Source organism: Lithobates pipiens, unplaced genomic scaffold, assembly GCF_037356315.1.
Source record: "Lithobates pipiens isolate NorthernLeopardFrog02 unplaced genomic scaffold, aLitPip1_a1.2 Scaffold_22, whole genome shotgun sequence".
Classification (NCBI taxonomy): domain Eukaryota; kingdom Metazoa; phylum Chordata; class Amphibia; order Anura; family Ranidae; genus Lithobates; species Lithobates pipiens.
This window is the reverse complement of record NW_027507784.1, coordinates 302433265-302452180: the sequence shown is the minus strand read 5'-3', so window position 1 is coordinate 302452180 and position 18916 is coordinate 302433265. Positions and strand designations below refer to the sequence as shown.

The following is an 18916-nucleotide window of genomic DNA, read 5'->3' as shown; positions in this document are numbered from 1 at the left end:
AAAAATGTGGATATTTTTACACACTAGCACGTGCCTTATGAAACTTTATACAAAGCATGTTATTTTTTATGACTACCTAAGAAAGCTGTATGATTTTATATTAAAGTGGACCTTGTATGAAAATACAAAAGTTCACTTATGTTGCAGCCTCTCCATGCCAAAAAAAAAAAAATGCTCAGAGAAAGCAAGAACATTAAAAAAAAAAAAAAAAAAAGACTGGAAGGGGAAATAAAAATAAAAAATGAAAGTAAAAAAATACTTAGCTTACATCGAGTTCTTCTGGTGGACTCACTGAAGTGAGGGGTGATGTGGCTAAACCAGGGAACACTGAATCCCAAGAAAGCCGAGGAACTAAAATCCTGTCCTCTTGCAGAATTTGGAATTCTCAGCTTTCCTGGAATCCCATAGAAAGGACCAGCGTCATCCCCGATTTCTACAGAAATCATTTCTTGGGTTTTTGTTTTTTTTCGTTTTTTTTTACTGTAATCGTTTTCGCTGTGCATTTATTTGGGGGGTTGCATCATAAACATTCCAAGTCTAATTTAGGTTATACAACACACAAAAAAAAAAATTTTAGATTCTTTATAGGCATGTAATTTTAAAGTAAAAAGTATACTGCAATGAATGATCGCCATGTTGCACCGCTTATCCAACATCAAATCAGATTTGGGGGCCAAGACTACTATTTGACCCAGCCAACATCAAGCATCTGCTATCACTTGTATGACTGATGTGCAACATGCTTCAATTTTAGATGAACATAATATTCCCCAACACACACCCATTAACATTTCACAAGCCTACTTACATGTTAAAGTGGAGTTGCAGCCAAAACTGGATCTTCCACTCATCTGTCTCCCCCTCCCTTTCCGGTGCCACATTTGGCACCTCTCGGGGGGGGGTTGCGCTTTGGCAGGTACCCTGGGTCCACACTTCTTAGGTACGACGCCGCAGCGAGGTCCGACGGAAGTCTGGCCCCCCTCCCTTACTATCAGACCAGTAGAAGAGCACAGTAGGGACCTTCGCTACCGGGTTCCTTTATCGGCAATGGCGGCGTCAGCAGCAGAGAGCCGATGGAAACAGCTGCAGTGCCAACATTGCTGGACGTCAGGACTAATGTCCTAATTTTAAAAAAGTCAGCAGTAACAGTATGTAAATTTTTTTTAGGGGAAGAATACACACACACACACACACACACACACACACACACAAACTAGAGCTGAGAAAAATGAGAATCACAATCCTTTAGCTTAGATTAAGGATCACGATTCTCACGGCGCAACATCTTTCACATTATATAAAAAAAGTTGGGCCAACTTTACCGTTTTGTTTTTTTAATTTGTGTATTTTCTTTCCTCCAAAAAATTGCATTTGAAAGACCGCTGCGCAAATACAGTATGACATAAAATATTGCAACAACCATTTTATTCTCTAGGGTGGGTGTGTGTGTGTGTGTGTGTGTGTATATATATATACACACACACACATACATACACACACACATATACACACACACTGTAAGTAATTTTCTAGCAAAACATAATGATTTTAACTTGAAACCAACAAGTGTCAGAAAAGGTTAAGTCTTTAAAGTAGTTAAACTTCCCTCATTTTCAGAGCGAAGTTCATTTCTTTGATCTAAAGAACAAAATGTTACAATATTTATAGTTAACTTAGCAGCTGAGGAATGTTGTGGAACTTGGCAGACTTTTTTTTTTTGACAGCTGTCGGCTTGAGCAGAGAACTCTGCTTAGAATCAGGAAAATGCTTTTGTTCAGATCAAGGTGGGGGGGAATTCACGATCTAGAACATATACACAAATAAAAATCATGCACCTCATCTGCAGAACGAGGAGAAAAACTATTTTTATTTTCGCCATATTTTGCAGGCGATACACATTGCATACACTTCAATATAAAAAAAGATGATGCATGTGCAAGATGAATAGTTTTCTTTTATATCACAAATACCGCTACGAATAGTCTGCGCCCTCTGAGTACATTGTCCAATAGTGAATGGTGTTTCAGACAGAACTATGTTTGCTATGTGACCCAGCCAACATTAAACATCTGCAATCACTTGTGTCGCTCATGTAACATTGCTTTAACGTTCACTAAACATTATTATAAAAAATGTGTTCTTCAACAAGTCCAGTGAAACGACACCAACTGCCTTACATATCGAAATGATAAAAATACTATCAATATTATACAGCTGAGGTAAATGACTTTTTATTAATTCATAGAAAAGGCCCGCCTTGGAATGTTCTACCAACATTGAACTGCGCACCAGACAGATCGATCGCACATAGTTCTGTCTGATGAATAATTGGATATCAGGGAACATTCCCCCGTCAGTGGATGTTCTAATGTAAGATCACACAACACCATGGGTGGCAGAATTATTTCTACGAATACATTTATTTTTAAATATTAACATATACACCACACACAAAAAAAAAATATATATATATATATATATATATATATATATATATATATATATATATATATATATATATATATATATATATATATATATATATATATATATATATATACACATACATACATACACACACACACACACACACAATACCTCCACACCTTTTCAGATGAAAATGTTCTTTTGCTGGCCATGTTTGGGGTGCCATTAGCAATTAATAGCACCACAAGTGCAACAAACATTTTTTTTGTGCATAGCAGGAACACGCACTTCTACGCAGATGTGAACAGAGCCCAAGTGTTCTGGGTTGTAGGTTAAAGAGAAGCTCCGGTCTCCTCCCAAAACAATTAAAGTCAGCAGCTACAAATACTGTAGCTGCTGACTTTTAAGAGAAGGACACTTACCTGTCTAGGGATCCTGCGATGTCCTCACCCAACCTTATTCTTCAATCAGCTTCTGGTGCAGACGCCGGCATCTTAGGTAAGGGAAACGGGCTGTGTGCTAGTCATGCTGTGTTTGGGAAATGGTTCTGCAGTCTTCTGGGACCTGTGATGTGTCCCAGAAAGCAGAGGGGCCAAACTTTGCTGTGGCAATCTTGCCAGAAGTGGGAGCGAGTATCTGTCAAAACCAGGTACTCAACCCCCCACACTCCAAAAAAGGCGGCAGTGTATGGCGGGGGTGAAAACAAGCAGAACTTTCATTTTGGGTGAACTTCCACTTGTACACATGAAACATTCTATACACAACTATGAAGTATTAGGCCCTATTCACACTGAAGCCTGCGTGTTTTCATGCTACACACACTAGAATTGTTTTCATGCTACACACACTAGAATGAATGTGCTGCCCTACATGCAACAAACTTGCTTATGCACCTTTTTTTGCATCTCTTGTGTGAAAATTGCATGTCGGGTGCACCATAAACAAATGGCACCACAAGCATGACACCCGTTTTTTGTGTGTGAATGAAGCCAGTGTTATGGGTTGCAGGTTGGAGAAGAAAAAGTTGAACACATGAAACAATCAGTCACCAGAATCGATCCTATACAAAACCAAAAAATATTCGGCATCATTCACACCACGTTGCACCACATACACGAAGTGTTAATATTTTGGATGAGAAACGTGCGTCTGGGGTGCCCCATTACTCATGAATGGCACTGTGTGCTTTGGTTGGTGTGCGAATGCAGCCTAAGTTGGTGGCAGAATGAAAAGTCATAGACATGAAATCTTGTCACAAGAAGGATTTATTTTACATGGGCTGGTTCACACCAGTATGCACGTTCACATGTGGTCCTTGGTGTGTCAGTTTTGACAGCCATTCGTTTTAAGAAGTTGCAAAACGCACAGGAATGTGCAAAAAGAAATGCATGCACTACTTCTGCAATATGCACCATGCAGTGGGGTGACTGCAAATGCACTGTGTTTACAAGATGTGTTTGTTTGGGAATTCCATTAAAGCGGAGTTCCACCAAAAAAAAAAAAAAAAAAATTATATATATATATATATATATATATATATATATATATATATATATAAATTAAAAAAAAGTCAGCAGCTACAAATACTGCAGCTGCTGACTTTTAAAATAAGGACACTTACTTGTCCAGGGCACCCGCGATGTCCTCACCGGAAGCCGACCCGCCCCACAGCTCCGGGTGGAGGAGTTGGTATTGCTAGTAATGGAATCAGGAAGTGAAGCCCTGCAGCTTCACAGGCTGGTTCCCTATTGGGCATGCACGAGCCACGCTGTGGGTTCTGAGTGGTCCCTGCTGTCTTCTGGGACCTGTGTGTCTCGCAGGTACGAGACGGAGGAGGGGCCGGAAATGGCGTAGATTGCCGCTCATACTGCAGCGGCTTGAGTGGGAGCAAATACCTGTATTAGGTATCTGCTCTCCCCTGATAGGTGGCAATTGTGACACCAGAGGGGTAGGAATCCAGACAGCGAAAGTTCAATTTTTGGGTGGGACTCCACTTTAATAAGAGCACGTTGGAGCAGAAAGCAGTGTGGGAAACCCTTGTTTTTTTTTGCAAGTTTCACGCACCACATTCAAATTGCACTGCACTGGTGATCTGCAGCGGGTGTCAGTGCAATGATAATGGCACCCCAAATGCAAGTCGCAAACATAATGTGATGCACCAGATCGCATGGTACTAACATTGGTGCATGCACTACTTTTGGAGAAATATGTTGTGATTTGAGCCCATTCAAAATAAACTGCCTCAAAAAAAAAAAAAAAAAAACGCACTACACAGAATCGCACAGGAATGTGCTTAGCTCATTTCTGTGAGATTCATATGCCACTCATAGTGTGAACCCAGGTAAAATTGGCACCTGTGTACAACTTGCAAAGGCAGTGCATTCACAAGTAGTAAACACACAGAGAATGCATCCGACACACCACGCTCCAGAGCGGAACAGACCCTGTGGCCTCATTCACTAAATGCAGTGCTAAAGCCACCAGACAGCCCTATGTGTGTAGCGCAATGCATGGCCCTGAGCTGTGCGCAAAATCACCCACGCACACAAAATGCTCAGGTAAAAACGCAGCCTTATGCCCCGTTCATACCTGTGCACTGAAAAATAAAAACCAAACACACACTCTTGTTGCACATTTATAAAAACGCACAGACTTTATGCATGTCAGACACACAGAGATGAAGAGCACTGCGATCCGAGATGAATGAAGAGATCCGTATAATGACACTCGTCACATCAACAATGTGGCATGCTGCACAGAGAGATCATAGAGATGGTAGGAGAACACACACACACACACACACAGTGTAGAGAGAACACACACACACACACACACACACAGTGTAGAGAGAACACACACACACACACACACAGTGTAGAGAGAACACACACACACACACACACAGTGTAGAGAGAACACACACACACACACACACAGTGTAGAGAGAACACACACACACACACACACACAGTGTAGAGAGAACACACACACACACACAGTGTAGAGAGAACACACACACACAGTGTAGAGAGAACACACACACACACACACACACAGTGTAGAGAGAACACACACACACACAGTGTAGAGAGAACACACACACACACAGTGTAGAGAGAACACACACACACACAGTGTAGAGAGAACACACACACACACACACACACAGTGTAGAGAGAACACACACACACACACAGTGTAGAGAGAACACACACACACACACAGTGTAGAGAGAACACACACACACACACACAGTGTAGAGAGAACACACACACACACACAGTGTAGAGAGAACACACACACACACACAGTGTAGAGAGAACACACACACACACACAGTGTAGAGAGAACACACACAGTGTAGAGAGAACACACACAGTGTAGAGAGAACACACACAGTGTAGAGAGAACACACACAGTGTAGAGAGAACACACACAGTGTAGAGAGAACACACACAGTGTAGAGAGAACACACACAGTGTAGAGAGAACACACACAGTGTAGAGAGAACACACACACACACAGTGTAGAGAGAACACACACACACACACAGTGTAGAGAGAACACACACACACACACACACACAGTGTAGAGAGAACACACACACACACACAGTGTAGAGAGAACACACACACACACACAGTGTAGAGAGAACACACACACACACACACAGTGTAGAGAGAACACACACACACACACAGTGTAGAGAGAACACACAGTGTAGAGAGAACACACACACACACACACAGTGTAGAGAGAACACACACACACACACACAGTGTAGAGAGAACACACACACACACACACACAGTGTAGAGAGAACACACACACACACACACACAGTGTAGAGAGAACACACACACACACACACACAGTGTAGAGAGAACACACACACACACACACACAGTGTAGAGAGAACACACACACACACACACACACAGTGTAGAGAGAACACACACACACACACACACAGTGTAGAGAGAACACACACACACACACACACAGTGTAGAGAGAACACACACACACACACACACAGTGTAGAGAGAACACACACACACACACACAGTGTAGAGAGAACACACACACACACACAGTGTAGAGAGAACACACACACACACAGTGTAGAGAGAACACACACACACACAGTGTAGAGAGAACACACACACACACAGTGTAGAGAGAACACACACACACAGTGTAGAGAGAACACACACAACACAGTGTAGAGAGAACACACACACACAGTGTAGAGAGAACACACACACACAGTGTAGAGAGAACACACACACACAGTGTAGAGAGAACACACACACACAGTGTAGAGAGAACACACACACACAGTGTAGAGAGAACACACACACACAGTGTAGAGAGAACACACACACACAGTGTAGAGAGAACACACACACACAGTGTAGAGAGAACACACACACACAGTGTAGAGAGAACACACACACACAGTGTAGAGAGAACACACACACACAGTGTAGAGAGAACACACACACACAGTGTAGAGAGAACACACACACACAGTGTAGAGAGAACACACACACACAGTGTAGAGAGAACACACACACACAGTGTAGAGAGAACACACACACACAGTGTAGAGAGAACACACACACACAGTGTAGAGAGAACACACACACACAGTGTAGAGAGAACACACACACACAGTGTAGAGAGAACACACACACACAGTGTAGAGAGAACACACACACACAGTGTAGAGAGAACACACACACACAGTGTAGAGAGAACACACACACAGTGTAGAGAGAGAACACACACACAGTGTAGAGAGAGAACACACACACAGTGTAGAGAGAGAACACACACACAGTGTAGAGAGAGAACACACACACAGTGTAGAGAGAGAACACACACACAGTGTAGAGAGAGAACACACACACAGTGTAGAGAGAGAACACACACACAGTGTAGAGAGAGAACACACACACACAGTGTAGAGAGAGAACACACACACACAGTGTAGAGAGAGAACACACACACACAGTGTAGAGAGAGAACACACACACACAGTGTAGAGAGAGAACACACACACACAGTGTAGAGAGAGAACACACACACACAGTGTAGAGAGAGAACACACACACACAGTGTAGAGAGAGAACACACACACACAGTGTAGAGAGAGAACACACACACACAGTGTAGAGAGAGAACACACACACACAGTGTAGAGAGAGAACACACACACACAGTGTAGAGAGAGAACACACACACACAGTGTAAGAGAGAACACACACACACAGTGTAGAGAGAGAACACACACACACAGTGTAGAGAGAGAAACACACACACAGTGTAGAGAGAACACACACACACAGTGTAGAGAGAACACACACACACAGTGTAGAGAGAACACACACACACAGTGTAGAGAGAACACACACACACAGTGTAGAGAGAACACACACACACAGTGTAGAGAGAACACACACACACAGTGTAGAGAGAACACACACACACAGTGTAGAGAGAACACACACACACAGTGTAGAGAGAACACACACACACAGTGTAGAGAGAACACACACACACAGTGTAGAGAGAACACACACACACAGTGTAGAGAGAACACACACACACAGTGTAGAGAGAACACACACACACAGTGTAGAGAGAACACACACACACAGTGTAGAGAGAACACACACACACAGTGTAGAGAGAACACACACACACAGTGTAGAGAGAACACACACACACAGTGTAGAGAGAACACACACACACAGTGTAGAGAGAACACACACACACAGTGTAGAGAGAACACACACACACACAGTGTAGAGAGAACACACACACACAGTGTAGAGAGAACACACACACACACAGTGTAGAGAGAACGCACACACAGTGTAGAGAGAACACACACACAGTGTAGAGAGAACACACACACACAGTGTAGAGAGAACACACACACACAGTGTAGAGAGAACACACACACACAGTGTAGAGAGAACACACACACACAGTGTAGAGAGAACACACACACAGTGTAGAGAGAACACACACACAGTGTAGAGAGAACACACACACAGTGTAGAGAGAACACACACACAGTGTAGAGAGAACACACACACACACACAGTGTAGAGAGAACACACACACACAGTGTAGAGAGAACACACACACACACACACACAGTGTAGAGAGAACACACACACACACACACAGTGTAGAGAGAACACACACACACACACAGTGTAGAGAGAACACACACACACAGTGTAGAGAGAACACACACACACAGTGTAGAGAGAACACACACACACAGTGTAGAGAGATCACACACACACAGTGTAGAGAGATCACACACACACACACAGTGTAGAGAACACACACACACAGTGAAGTCTCCACGACGTAACGCGTAGGAACCCGGAAGTGACGCCCATATCCGGTTTAAACTTTATGCTGTCTGTCTTATGTACTTCGCTTGTGAGTAGTTTTAAATCTTTTTAATAAAATTTATACATGTTTGAAATACTACACTATGGCGGTCCTCTTTAATCCATTTCCTTGAGCTTACCTGCCATTCATGAGGAAGTTAGAGAAGTCTCCCAAAGATTGTGTTACACAGCCGTTTATGCAATCATCTTGATGTCCATTACTTATTTTGCTGTTTACCCACAGCAGTGAGGTAATTACATAGCATTTGCACTTTCTGCACGGACCATCACGGATGGATTGACTACCCAGCACGTTGCACGTTTTATTTAGTGCGTCTACCGAATTGCACGATTTGATCTGATTGTGTATGGGACATTTTAATCACGTTGGTCACTTGGATTTAATATTTTATATATATCTTTTCCTTCTTTTTTTATACCTGTTTTTTTGCTCCATTTTATACCTTGCAACAAGTCTCACCCACTTTATATATATGTATTTTAGTCTATATGATAAACTTGCGTCTGTTTGCACATAAAGTCACTTTATGGTTTATGCACTAGTTATCACCTTAACTTATGCACAGATATCTGTCTTTGCTCCACTTTGTACATATTGTAATAAGTTTACACACTCTATATATGGATTTTAGTCTATATGACAAATTTGCGTCTTTTTGCACATAGAGTTATCTTATACACCAGCTATTACTCTAAATATATGCACAGGGGCATTTTTTGATTTATTTATGCACAGTTGCACTTTATATGATTTTATAATCGCAGATTTGTGGCTTACTGCGATTATTGTATGGTTTGAAATTAGCGCATCACATTTTTATTCTAATTTTCAGCAGTGAGAGACAACTCATTTAGTGACTGCTGCTTTTTTCACTAGCTATCCTCACTTTTTCCATAGAGCGCAGAAGTCTCTAGATACACACACACACACACACACACACAGTGTAGAGAGAACACACACACACACGCGCGCAGTGTAGAGAGAGCGCGCGCGCGCGCAGTGTAGAGAGAGCGCGCGCGCGCGCAGTGTAGAGAGAGCGCGCGCGCGCGCAGTGTAGAGAGAGCGCGCGCGCGCGCAGTGTAGAGAGAGCGCGCGCGCGCGCAGTGTAGAGAGAGCGCGCGCGCGCGCAGTGTAGAGAGAGCGCGCGCAGTGTAGAGAGAGCGCGCGCAGTGTAGAGAGAGCGCGCGCAGTGTAGAGAGAGCGCGCGCGCGCGCAGTGTAGAGAGAGCGCGCGCGCGCGCAGTGTAGAGAGAGCGCGCGCGCGCGCAGTGTAGAGAGAGCGCGCGCGCGCGCAGTGTAGAGAGAGCGCGCGCGCGCGCAGTGTAGAGAGAGCGCGCGCGCGCGCAGTGTAGAGAGAGCGCGCGCGCAGTGTAGAGAGAGCGCGCGCGCGCAGTGTAGAGAGAGCGCGCGCGCGCAGTGTAGAGAGAACGCGCGCGCGCAGTGTAGAGAGAACGCGCGCGCGCAGTGTAGAGAGAACGCGCGCGCGCGCGCAGTGTAGAGAGAACGCGCGCGCGCGCGCAGTGTAGAGAGAACGCGCGCGCGCGCGCAGTGTAGAGAGAACGCGCGCGCGCGCGCAGTGTAGAGAGAACGCGCGCGCGCGCGCAGTGTAGAGAGAACGCGCGCGCGCGCGCAGTGTAGAGAGAACGCGCGCGCGCGCAGTGTAGAGAGAACGCGCGCGCGCGCAGTGTAGAGAGAACGCGCGCGCGCGCAGTGTAGAGAGAACGCGCGCGCAGTGTAGAGAGAACGCGCGCGCAGTGTAGAGAGAACGCGCGCGCAGTGTAGAGAGAACGCGCGCGCGCGCAGTGTAGAGAGAACGCGCGCGCGCGCAGTGTAGAGAGAACGCGCGCGCGCAGTGTAGAGAGAACGCGCGCGCGCAGTGTAGAGAGAACGCGCGCGCGCGCAGTGTAGAGAGAACGCGCGCGCGCAGTGTAGAGAGAACGCGCGCGCGCAGTGTAGAGAGAACGCGCGCGCGCGCAGTGTAGAGAGAACGCGCGCGCGCGCAGTGTAGAGAGAACGCGCGCGCGCGCAGTGTAGAGAGAACGCGCGCGCGCAGTGTAGAGAGAACGCGCGCGCAGTGTAGAGAGAACGCGCGCGCGCGCAGTGTAGAGAGAACGCGCGCGCGCGCAGTGTAGAGAGAACGCGCGCGCGCGCAGTGTAGAGAGAACGCGCGCGCGCGCAGTGTAGAGAGAACGCGCGCGCGCGCAGTGTAGAGAGAACGCGCGCGCAGTGTAGAGAGAACGCGCGCGCGCGCAGTGTAGAGAGAACGCGCGCGCAGTGTAGAGAGAACGCGCGCGCGCAGTGTAGAGAGAACGCGCGCGCGCAGTGTAGAGAGAACGCGCGCGCGCAGTGTAGAGAGAACGCGCACAGTGTAGAGAGAACGCGCACAGTGTAGAGAGAACGCGCGCGCGCGCACACAGTGTAGAGAGAACGCGCGCGCGCACACAGTGTAGAGAGAACGCGCGCGCGCACACAGTGTAGAGAACGCGCGCGCGCACACAGTGTAGAGAACGCGCGCGCGCGCACACAGTGTAGAGAACGCGCGCGCGCACACACAGTGTAGAGAACGCGCGCGCGCACACACAGTGTAGAGAACGCGCGCACACACACACACACTGTAGAGAACGCACACACACACACAGTGTAGAGAACGCACACACACAGTGCAGAGAACGCACACACACACACACACAGTGCAGAGAACGCACACACACACACACACACAGTGCAGAGAACGCACACACACACACACATAGTGCAGAGAACGCACACACACACACATAGTGCAGAGAACGCACACACATAGTGCAGAGAACGCACACACATAGTGCAGAGAACGCACACACATAGTGCAGAGAACGCACACACATAGTGCAGAGAACGCACACACATAGTGCAGAGAACGCACACACATAGTGCAGAGAACGCACACACATAGTGCAGAGAACGCACACACATAGTGCAGAGAACGCACACACATAGTGCAGAGAACGCACACACATAGTGCAGAGAACGCACACACATAGTGCAGAGAACGCACACACATAGTGCAGAGAACGCACACACATAGTGCAGAGAACGCACACACATAGTGCAGAGAACGCACACACACACACATAGTGCAGAGAACGCACACACACACACATAGTGCAGAGAACGCACACACACACACATAGTGCAGAGAACGCACACACATAGTGCAGAGAACGCACACACATAGTGCAGAGAACGCACACACATAGTGCAGAGAACGCACACACATAGTGCAGAGAACGCACACACACACACATAGTGCAGAGAACGCACACACACACACCCAGTGCAGAGAACGCACACACACACACACACACATAGTGCAGAGAACGCACACACACACACACACATAGTGCAGAGAACGCACACACACACACACACACACATAGTGCAGAGAACGCACACACACACACACACATAGTGCAGAGAACGCACACACACACACACACATAGTGCAGAGAACGCACACACACACACACACATAGTGCAGAGAACGCACACACACACACACACATAGTGCAGAGAACGCACACACACACACACACACATAGTGCAGAGAACGCACACACACACACACACACATAGTGCAGAGAACGCACACACACACACACATAGTGCAGAGAACGCACACACACACACACACACATAGTGCAGAGAACGCACACACACACACACACACATAGTGCAGAGAACGCACACACACACACACACACATAGTGCAGAGAACGCACACACACACACACATAGTGCAGAGAACGCACACACACACACACATAGTGCAGAGAACGCACACACACACACACATAGTGCAGAGAACGCACACACACACACACATAGTGCAGAGAACGCACACACACACACACATAGTGCAGAGAACGCACACACACACACATAGTGCAGAGAACGCACACACACACACATAGTGCAGAGAACGCACACACACACACATAGTGCAGAGAACGCACACACACACACACACACATAGTGCAGAGAACGCACACACACACACACACATAGTGCAGAGAACGCACACACACACACACACATAGTGCAGAGAACGCACACACACACACACATAGTGCAGAGAACGCACACACACACACATAGTGCAGAGAACGCACACACACACACATAGTGCAGAGAACGCACACACACAGTGCAGAGAACACACACACACACACACACATAGTGCAGAGAACACACACACACACATAGTGCAGAGAACACACACACAGTGTAGAGAACGCACACCCCATAGAGATTACAGGAGAGATCACACATGCCCTCCATGGTGTGCTGTGCGGCCTGCACTGTCGATCTCCCCCCCCCCTCTCTCTCCCGGGTGCGGTGTGCAGTGTGTCCCGGGTGCGGCGTGTCCCGGTGCTCGGTGGTGAAGTTCCCCTCCATGCACTCACACGACTCTCCGTGCAGCGCCCACATCTGGGCCGGCACCCTCGCCCGGTCCCCCCGGCCCACCTACCTGTACTGTCTGCGCTGGCCGAGAAGCCCGGCGAGCTGAGTTTGGGTCTCTTCCGGTTGGGCGGCCCGTCCAGCAGGTTCTCGGCCATCTTCTTCTTCTCCCCTTTTCTGATCGGTCACCGAAGACAGACGAGGCTCCCTCCCCGGAGGAGGAGCAGTGCGAGAGAGAAGAGAGAGAGGGGAGGAGGAGGAGAGTTATCCCCGGGCCGGCCACCACCTCCTCCCGGCACTCGTACTACTACTACCGCCTGACCACAGCTCAGCGACCCCCCGAGTCCTGCATCGTCCCCGGAGAGAGAGGGCGGGGGGACCCCGCGGGGCCGGGAAGGCCCAAACTCCGACCCCCTGCAGGGGGAGCTTCACCGGTGTACAGGAGATCCGGCTCACCTGCAGACCCCCTCCTCCCCCCCCCCGATCTGCCCTACAATCACTGCACCCCAATACTAATCATACAGGTGACCCCCCACCCCCAAACAGTGCACCCCCTCTTCCACCAATTACAGCTGCACCCCGTTATCAGACCCCAGATACCTTCCAATCAGTGCACCCCAATAACCCTCCTCCACCAATCACAGGTGCTCCCCACTATCACTGACCAGAGACTAATCAGGGCACCCCAATAACCAATCACAGGTGACCCACCAGGTGTCAGAGCCCACCCACAGGTAGGGAGTATTAGGACCCTAAAATAGGGGGCTGTCAGTGCCTGCTCCTTATATAGGTGGCCGCTGTCACTGCCTGTTCTATGAGTGTCCCCCTCCTCAGGACCTCACTTCCACCTCAGAAAACAAATCCCCAGAGTGTGACCAATGGGAGGAAAAAAAAAAAAACAGGCATCAGTCGGGTCACCCCCGAAATAAATAAAAAAAGACCCCCAAAAGTAGCGTCACCCCCCAAATATGAACCCGCAATGCGCGCTCCCGCCGGGTCCACGGGGAAATTTCGGGGTAACCGTCGACCCCCCAAAAAAAGTTGGGGTGTCGGGGGTGTCAGGAGAAGGTAGGCCCCGGGGGAGATGGAGGTTGCGTCAGGCCCTGGATTCCGGCCCCCCTTCCCCTCCGCCGCTGCCGGTTCCTTCTCCGCCCGCCCACGCAACCGTGCGGCCGCTTCCTCCTCCTCCTCCGGGAGGGGAGGGAAAACAATGAAGAGCCGCCGCTGGCACACGGGGGGCCCCGGGGATTACAGGACAAACAGCAGCCTCCTCCGGGGGTGGCGGGGAGAACGAGCCGCCCCCCCCTGCCTCTCGAATGCCGGCAGCCCCACTCTCTCTTCCTTCGCTGGGCCCCGGAGATCTCCGGCGCTGACCGAGCCGCGACAAGATGGCGGCTGTTGATTCCTCAATTAAAAAAAAAAAGTTTTTTTTTTTTTTTTTTCCTCCTCTCTTCTACGACGGCGGGAGGAGGGGAGGAGCTACGCAGCACGCACGGGAGAAAGGAGGAGGGGGGGGGTGGTGGGTGGGAGGAGTTAGATGTACAGGCTATGGAGGATGAAGCTAAACGGAGCGGGCGGAGGGGAAGCGCACGTAGACTGCTGTGCGGGGGGAGGGCACGCCTGTAGGGAGTGGCAGGACACGCCCATGGTTGGTTGGCCGCGCCCGCTGACGTACGGTTTGGCCACGCCCAGAGGCTCCGGCTGAAGGTGGAAGCAGTAGCGGAGGAATCCTCCTGTGGAAGGTGGATGGGGAACCGCTGTACTGCTGTCACTGGAGCGCTGCGAGGGTGACAACCCTGGGCTGTGATTACGGGTCAGGAGAAGAGCAAGGCATGATACACAGACAGGAGGGGTGCATGCACCCAATGGGCATCAAATGCATCATGCAAACCCTGGATGGATATATATATATATATCTGTGTGTGTTTATATATATATATATATATATGTGTGTATACCCAGCAAACCATACACAGGTGTACAAGCTGCAAAATAAATACAATTTATATATTCTTCAGAACTCTTTTATATATGAAAATATAATATCTGGTACCCCTTCTATGTAAATATATATTATCTGGCACCCCTTTATACAGTCATGGCCAGAAATATTAGCACCCTTCCATTTCTGTCACATACTGCACCACTTCACCTAGAAAATTGTTGCAATTACAAATGTTTAGGTATTCTCATGTTTATTTCTTTTGTATGTATTGGTATGACACAAAAAAGTGGAGAAACAAAAAGCCAAATCTGACACATTCCAACAACAGACTGGACAAAATTGTCATCCTCACTTTAATATTTGGTAGCACACCTCTTGGAAAAAATAGCTGAAATCAATGGCTTCCTTTAGCGATCAATGAGTTTCCTCCACCTCTCTACACTGGAATTTTGGATCACTCTTCTTTCACCAACTGCTCCAGGTCTCTCAGATTGGAAGGATCCCCCCCCCCTTTTTTTCCATAGGTGATCTATGGCACAAAAATTTCCACATTTTGTCATGTTACAACCAAAAATGTAAATGTATTTTATTGGGATTTTATGTGATAGACAGTGATGGCGAACCTTGGCACTCCAGATGTTTTGGAACTACATTTCCCATGGTTGTATTTTATTGGGATTTTATGTGATAGACCAGTGATGGCGAACCTTGGCACCCCAGATGTTTTAGAACTACCTTTTCCCATGGTTGCTCATCTACACTGCAGAGTGCATGAGCATCATGGGGAATGTAGTTTCGAAAACCTCTGGGGTGCCAAGGTTCGCCATCGCTGCTCTATGGGATTTAAGCCACGTATACAGGATCGGACTTTCCGACGGGAATTGTGCGATGAGAGGCTGTTTTAGCGGAAAATCAGACCGTGTGTACACTCCATCGGACAGTTGTTGTCGGACTTTACGCCAACAAATGTTGAATGCAAATTTTCCACCAACAAATGTGTGTTGTCGGATTTTCCGAGCGTGTGTACACAAGTCTGTCGGACAAAAGTCCAAAGTACAAACACGCATGCTCGGAAGCAGAAGCGGTCGGTCTTGTAAACTAGCGTTTGTAATGGACAATTAACATCCGTGACGTGCCAAATTCTGAAATCTCCAAATGCAGCGCACAATTCTCTTCTTCTTTAACCTCCCTGGCGGTATGATTAGGTCAGATTTTTGCGTCTCAATGCGGTACAATTATTTTGCATAGATAATTGGGCGTTTTATATTGTAGTTCTGTAATTTTTAGCAATAACACCCCTATATCTGTCCAAACAAGAGTCTAATAGGTATCCCGGGTATGATGAGGTTTGAAACACATGATCATAAATTATAATAAATAAATATAAATAATTATAAAAAAAAAATAATAATAATACAAATTCATTTCCCCACGATTCACTATCGCTCAATTCTGCAAGTGTTCTAATTTACTATCGCTGTTTTCTAGCTGGTCCAAAACCATTTTTGACGTAAAGGGACACTTTTTGGTTGCTATGGACAAGTTTCCAGGCAGAAAGAACAGTATATATCATATAAAACTGCATGCAGGTCATTGAACAAAGCACTGGGGACAAAAGGGATGTGAAATAATTTCATACAGTAATGTAATCTGTAAGATTACAGTGTACTGTATGTATTATGATTTTTCACTTTTTTGAATTTGCCGCCGGGCTCCGCCCCACGCATTGCAGCGCTCGAACGTGCTCTCTGCCGGAACGGAGCCCGGCACAGAGAGGCATCGAGTGGAAGACAGAGCCCAGGGACAAAGCAGTGGGACATCGCAGGATCCTGGGGACAAGGTAAGTATACTGCACTAGGATCCTACAATGCAATCCCGAGTGTGGCTCGGGGTTCCTGCTAATGGTGCTGACATTTAACCACGAGCCACACTCAATAAAACCGCCAGGGAGGTTAATGGAATAATAATGAGGCTGCTTTGCTGGTGATACTGATGGAGTTATTGCAAACTCATTTTCTAAGGCTTTTTTTTTCTAGTGATATCAAGAATAAAATTATTATACTTTTATTTTTTATTTTGGCAAGTTACCACAGCACCATTATCCCGTAGTTTTTAAGATCAAAGATACAACTATATCGGTGTCCCTTGTCAATTTTACATTGTATTTTTTTTATGTAATTGCCTACTCCCAAACTGTCATTTGACGTAAAAAAAAACACATAGCCAAGTATTATTCTACACAATTTTTTTTATTGTGAATTAAAAAAAAAAAGAAAACAAATACAATTAGACATGCTATCTGCCAATAAAACTTAACCAAAAAGTGCATTCTATGCATCCAAAAATATAACAAATCAAATCATTATTCAACCAAAAAAATAATGTCAAAGCAATAACTCAAAGGCCAATAATAAATAACACGTTATCTCCTCCAATTTCGCAAAATGTTTGGTTGACGAATGGGCATTTAGAAACTAACTGAAAAGCACGAAATGAAAAGCGCAAACTAAAAAGCGCTAAATGAAAACCACAAAAAGAAAAGCACGAATCAACACTCGCCAAACTTCTACTAACACGAAATTAGCAGAAGGAGCCCAAAGGGTGGCGCTAAAGAGCTGAAAAACCATGTAATATGTCTAGTAGGTCACTATGTTCGTAATTGTTGGCTAACATTTGTGTGACCGCGTGTATGCAAGACAAGTTTGAACCAACGCCCTTCGGACAAAATACCACGGATTTGTTGCAGGTTTTTGTCTTCAGATTTACCAAAACCATTTAGTGCAAGGGCCTGCCTGATTGCATACAAAGTGAAACTCTTATGCCGCATACACACGGTTGGAATTTCGGCCAGCAAAAGACCGATGAGAGCTTTTAGTTGGAAAATGCGACTGTGTGTATTTTCCATTGGAATTTTGCTGGCTGAATTTCCACCAGCAAAAGATTGACAGCAGGTTCTCCATTTTTCTGTCAAATTCCGATCGTGTATATGCAATTCCGACGCACAAAAACTCACACATGCTCAGATTCAACTATGAGACGGAAGCTATTGGCTACTGGCTATTGAACTTCCTTTTTCTAGACCCGTCATACGTTTTGTACCTCACTGCGTTCTTGAGGGTTAGAATTTGGTGTGACCGTGTGTATGCAAGACAGCTTGAGCGAAATCCCATCAGAATTCCGTCGGGAAAACCATCAGAGCTTTTTCCGACTAAAATTCCGATCGTGTGTACGCGGCATTAAGCCCCATACACACTATCAGTTTTTCTGCTGACATATTCCTTCAGGTTTACCAAAACCATGTAGTACAAGGGCCTGCCTGATTGCATACAAATTGAAACTCCTAAGGTTTGACCTCATATTATATGGTTTTGGTAAATCTGAAGGAAAAACTCAGCAGAAAAACTGAGTGTGTATCGGGCTTTAAGGTTTTAACTCATATTACATGGTTTTGGTAAATCTGAAGACAAAAATCAGCAGAAAATCTAATGATGTGTATTGGGGTCTTAGATCTGGACTCATTGCTGGCCAGTGGTACTCTTCATCCCTCTGTCTCAAATGTTTGGCGACCAGCTGCTGCCATTAGTGATGGACGAACTTCCGACGGGACGTTTCGCGAACGCGAAACGCGAACGGGCACAAACGTTCGCGAAAACGACCGTTCGCCGC

At 46.8% G+C, this 18916-nt stretch overlaps 1 protein-coding gene across 2 annotated transcripts in view; it reads right to left on the bottom strand.

Moving 5' to 3' along the window:
* The window catches only part of CREBBP (CREB binding lysine acetyltransferase), a 112024-nt gene extending 97276 nt beyond the window's left edge, over positions 1 to 14748 (bottom strand). For both annotated transcript variants that reach the window (XM_077449266.1, XM_077449267.1), the window contains exon 1: positions 13376 to 14748. In XM_077449266.1, the coding sequence (XP_077305392.1) occupies positions 13376 to 13463 (88 nt within the window). In that variant the 5' untranslated portion in view covers positions 13464 to 14748. The remainder of the gene's footprint in view (positions 1 to 13375) is intronic.
* Between the last annotated feature and the right edge of the window lie 4168 nt (positions 14749 to 18916).